Source organism: Panicum virgatum, chromosome 8N (genome assembly GCF_016808335.1).
Source record: "Panicum virgatum strain AP13 chromosome 8N, P.virgatum_v5, whole genome shotgun sequence".
NCBI classification, from domain to species: Eukaryota; Viridiplantae; Streptophyta; class Magnoliopsida; order Poales; family Poaceae; genus Panicum; species Panicum virgatum.
This window is the reverse complement of record NC_053152.1, coordinates 37,189,159-37,194,395: the sequence shown is the minus strand read 5'-3', so window position 1 is coordinate 37,194,395 and position 5,237 is coordinate 37,189,159. Positions and strand designations below refer to the sequence as shown.

Below are 5,237 nucleotides of genomic sequence, written 5' to 3'. Positions count from 1 at the left end.
CTGCCAGGGGTGTCCCTGGTCCGTGCGGGCCGTGCGACCGCACGGTCTCCAAATTTGGAGAGTAGCAAAATATAAAGTATACTTTATGTATCGTAATATAGGTGAATTTTTTTTGAAGGAAAAATATATAGGTGATTTTAATTTTGTTAATTTGCAGCTCTATCCGTAGCAAAATGAGCTCCAAATAATTATACCTGGAAGTCACACATCCTGAAGCATTAAAGTCATTAGATACTAAGAGCTTGAAAATCATTTTTGAGGCAGTCCTTACAAGAGATGAAAATTATGATACTGCTGCTAGTGAACTGTATGTGGAGTTGAGGTTCCTTTGAGATTTCAATCCTAAAGATATTAATGTGGACCCTGTTGAAATTCTAAAACTTTTGAAGCGACATGATTGTTTTCCAAATGCAACTACTGCATATAGAGTTATGCTGACTATCCCTGTGACTCTTGCATCAGCGAAACAAAGTTTTTTTTTTCAAAATTCAAGCTATTAAAGTCCTATTTACATTTTACAATGACACAAGAAAAGCTTAACATTTTGGTTATGTGCGCATCATTAAAGACTTTAATTCAAGGAATGCCCACAGAATAAAGTTCTTCGAGTGAAGAATATTTATAATAATTCTTCAAATATCCTATTTATAAATATTAATTACATGTATATATATCATATATGTTCTATTGTTACTTGTTACTATTGTTTATTTTTACTTAGTTACTAGGGCGTATGGTCCATTTTAATATTTCGCCAATTTGACTGGGACGCCCCTGCTACTACGGCACGCTCGTGGCTCGCCCGTAGCTAGCTAGCGAGCTGCACGCACGACGGCGCCGCGGTTCCCAGCTACATACGCCCCGCTGCCCGTGGCCACGCGACCCAACTAACCCCGGCGCCCCGGGCGGCAGCGGCATCCCCCGCGCGCGTGGCGGGATCGGTTGGCACACGCGTCGCGGGCGGCGGCCCCCGCACCCGTGGCCGCCCCTCCGCCCGTCCAACTGACCTAACCCCATCTCCACCTTCCACTCTTCCCCCGCGCCCGCCCCTAGCTATATAACCACCCCGCATGCCGCCGCTCCTGCCAGTGCAGTAGCTACCTCTCCCAGCCATCGCCTTGCCTCCGATCCACAGCTAGCCCTCGCAGCTCCGGCGAGCCGCCTGCCTGCCTGCCTCTGGTACGACGCTAGCAGAGCCACCGGGTCGGAGCGAGCGAGATGGCCGGCGCGACGGCGACGGTGGAGGAGGTGAGGAAGGCGCAGCGCGCGTCGGGGCCGGCCACCGTGCTGGCCATCGGGACGGCGACGCCGGCCAACTGCGTGTACCAGGCCGACTACCCGGACTACTACTTCCGGGTCACCAAGAGCGACCACCTCACCGACCTCAAGGAGAAGTTCAAAAGGATGTGTGAGTACCACCATCTATCGCCACCACACTCACGCGTATATAGCTAGCTATAGCTCCTGCACTAGCTAGCTAGCAGCTACCACTTCCATGCAGACCTTGTGTGTGTGTGATCGCGCATCGTACGTGATCTCCATAGACTCTAGTGCTCTTGCACGCAACTATACGTGCACATCTGTGCCGTACGTCATCAGGTGCACAAGTGATTCTGAACATCTGATTCACTGCACACACACATACATCAACCGTCAGGTGAAAGTGATCCTGAGCATCTGATCGATTCACTGCAGGATGTAGTATATCCGGTCAAGTAGTAGAATGAATTGTACTGAAGAGTCAACACTAGAGACTATAGCCTCATCTTCAGTAACATGAGTTAATATATGTGGTATTAATATAATCCTAGGGGAAGTATAAATAAATACTCTCGACTTTAGTTAGGACGTCGATTGAGAGGATAAATAAACAAGCTCATCAAGGCATTTTTTTTGTTTACAATTGGGTAGAATTTATCGACAGATAACTGCTGGTAGGAAGCAGGCTAAACTTCTGCACCATAAAAACCTTGTGTTCCAGGATTTTGGGTGCAGTGACAGGACCAACATACCGGGGACGCATGCTTAGATAACTACAACCTGGTCCTCCATCTCCATGCACACACAATAAGCATGATAACAAAAAGGAGGGTCAACCGGCCAGGCCAACAACACGGATTTTATTCTAACTGCCTACTAGATACTACAAGTTGTTACTCTCACTCAGTATTTTCTTTACAAAAGTTAACGAAGTAGGAACACTTAACATGTAAACTCTAATAAACTAATAACATGCTAATTAACAAACAGCATCTTTCTCTCTCTCAAAAAAAAAACAGCATCTAACTCCGGCGACTTGCAGAGAGGCAGCTTGCTGCCGGCCTGCCGATCCCTTTGCTGCTTGTTGGTGTGCAACGCCGGCGACAAGACGCAGGTCATCGATGCGCACGGCCCGTGCACGGGGAAGCAGACTTAAAACAGGCGTATGCACGGGGGTGAAGCTAAGCTTTTGCTTGATCGTCGATTTGGACGTGTTGTCACGAGGAATGGCACACATGGCCAGCTTCCAGATTTTGACAGCAACCTTTTTGTAGCTGTTTGTTTTTATGAGACTCTACTATCTGGGTTAGTTGGCAGTTACGTACTGTGCTCACTGCGCAGTTACCCTGACACCTGCATCATCAGTACCTCCTGATGATTAACCTACTAGTAGGAGATTAAGTAACCGTTTGGTTATTTTTTTTGTTTGGTGAACGCAACATTTTGTTTTACCCATCTTTATTATATTTGACCTGTCGCTGTACGGAGAAAGAAGAAGGGTAGCTGACATCCGCCTTGACGTCCGTGCGCCGTCGCCGTCGTCGGGTGGTGGTTGTTCCGTTGTGTGGCTGCGTGCAGGCGACAAGTCGATGATCCGGAAGCGCTACATGCACCTGACGGAGGAGTTCCTGAGCGAGAACCCCAACATGTGCGCCTACATGGCGCCGTCGCTGGACGCGCGGCAGGACATCGTGGTGGTGGAGGTGCCCAAGCTCGGCAAGGCGGCGGCGCAGAAGGCGATCAAGGAGTGGGGCCAGCCGCGGTCCCGGATCACGCACCTCGTCTTCTGCACCACCTCCGGCGTCGACATGCCCGGCGCCGACTACCAGCTCACCAAGCTCCTGGGCCTGCGCCCCTCCGTGAACCGCCTCATGATGTACCAGCAGGGCTGCTTCGCCGGCGGCACCGTGCTGCGCGTCGCCAAGGACCTCGCCGAGAACAACCGCGGCGCGCGGGTGCTGGTGGTGTGCTCCGAGATCACCGCCGTCACGTTCCGCGGGCCGTCCGAGTCCCACCTCGACTCGCTGGTGGGGCAGGCGCTGTTCGGGGACGGCGCCGCCGCGGTGATCGTCGGCGCCGACCCCGACGAGCGCGTCGAGCGGCCGCTGTTCCAGCTCGTGTCCGCCTCGCAGACCCTGCTGCCGGACTCGGAGGGCGCCATCGACGGCCACCTCCGCGAGGTCGGGCTCACCTTCCACCTGCTCAAGGACGTGCCGGGGCTCATCTCCAAGAACATCGAGCGCGCGCTGGAGGCGGCCTTCGAGCCGTTGGGCATCTCCGACTGGAACTCCATCTTCTGGGTGGCGCACCCCGGCGGCCCGGCCATCCTGGACCAGGTGGAGGCCAAGGTCGGCCTGGACAAGGCCCGGATGCGCGCCACCCGGCACGTGCTCTCCGAGTACGGCAACATGTCCAGCGCCTGCGTGCTCTTCATCCTCGACGAGATGCGCAAGCGCTCCGCCGAGGACGGCCACGCCACCACCGGCGAGGGCTTCGACTGGGGCGTCCTCTTCGGCTTCGGCCCCGGCCTCACCGTCGAGACCGTCGTCCTCCACAGCGTCCCCATCACCGCCGCGCATGAGTGATCGCCGCCGATCATCACCGGCCGGTCGACCGACGACCTCCAACAGTTGGCCATCATTATTTGCCGCCTCCGACGACCCGTCACGTGATGAATAACGTACCCGCCCTACTTTCTGCATCATTATATTTGTAATCTAGACGCTACCTATTACTTTATTTTGCATTTACTGTACAAGTAAGCCCTGGTATACATGATGAATTTTAAGAGCGAGCTAGATCAAGGGTAAAACTGTAAGAGTGCCATTTATTAGCATATTAATTATGGATGGTGAGGTATTGTATACCTGTGTAAGATAAGCTTGGCTGGATTCTATTTTATTTGGTGAAGAAGATTATAATGTGGAGGTGAGCAATGGCTGGCATTATTGAATTCGATTAATAATATGAGTTAGGGGCACATTGTTAGCTATAGCTCTCATGAACTTGTCTGATGCGAGCTTGTGGGCAGTGGGCTGAATTGTTCTGCAGGCCGAAAACGGGAACAACTGGCGGGAATTCCTGTATACAATACGGTAACCGTGAAAACGGTCGGGAAATGTCCCCTCCTGTTTCTGTTCCTATTCCTGCCAATTTTTTCCTGTTTTTTTGTTCTTGTTTTTTTTTCTGAAATGGTATACGATCGGTTTTTACGGGATTCGGTGGTGGTCGGGACGGGATTTTCCCATCCCGTTTTCAACCCTACTTGTGCGTCCCTCTCCGGCAGTCCCCCCTCCCCACCGACCACCCCGGTGGCTGCCGCCGCTGCCTGGCCGGCCAGCCCCCGCCCCGCAGCTGCACCGAAATCGGCCAATCGCCCTCCCCCCTCAGCCCCTCTCTCCCTTATCCCCCGTTACCTAGGTCGGCCCTCCTCCTCCGTCTTGGTCGTCGGTGACCGGATCCGCCTGCTCCATCGCCGGATCCGTGCCTCCCTTGGCCGGATCTTGCGTGACGTGGTGTTCCCCCGCCCGCCCGGATTGGGGCAGCTATATCTTTCGCCGGCGGTTCCAGCGCCGCTCCCCCGCCCCCTCGCATGTGTGCTCATGCGGTGGCACTGCCCCCGCCTCCTCTCCCGATGCTTGCACGTATGACATCAATATCCAGCTACGAGGTTGGCCGGTGTGGGTGCGGCGCATGGGTCGCAGGTGGCCCGCCGCGCCCTGGCGGTCGTGGCTCTGGTGGCCCTTCGGCCAACGTGGCAGTCGGCTTGGTGAGGCCTGGTGGGCTTGCTTGGCTCTATCTCGCTGCGTTGCCTGACTTCCTTGGCGTCGCGTTCTTGAGGGAAGGAAGGGGGATCAGGTGAAAGCCACACCCGCGTTGTGGGTCGATGATGACGACGCCCTTGGGCGCCGCCTACCTTGTTAACGCATCATCCGTCCCCCCCTCTTTCCTCCTCTCCGGCAAGTTTTCTGGGTGAA

At 54.1% G+C, this 5,237-nt stretch overlaps 1 protein-coding gene across 1 annotated transcript; it reads left to right on the top strand.

Moving 5' to 3' along the window:
- Positions 1-1,073: 1,073 nt before the first annotated feature.
- LOC120685353 (chalcone synthase C2) lies at positions 1,074-4,248 on the top strand. Its single transcript, XM_039967208.1, has 2 exons — positions 1,074-1,408; positions 2,839-4,248. The coding sequence occupies exons 1-2, from the start codon at positions 1,219-1,221 to the stop codon at positions 3,843-3,845; spliced, it is 1,197 nt and encodes a 398-aa protein (XP_039823142.1). The 5' UTR covers positions 1,074-1,218; the 3' UTR covers positions 3,846-4,248.
- The last annotated feature ends 989 nt before the right edge of the window (positions 4,249-5,237 follow it).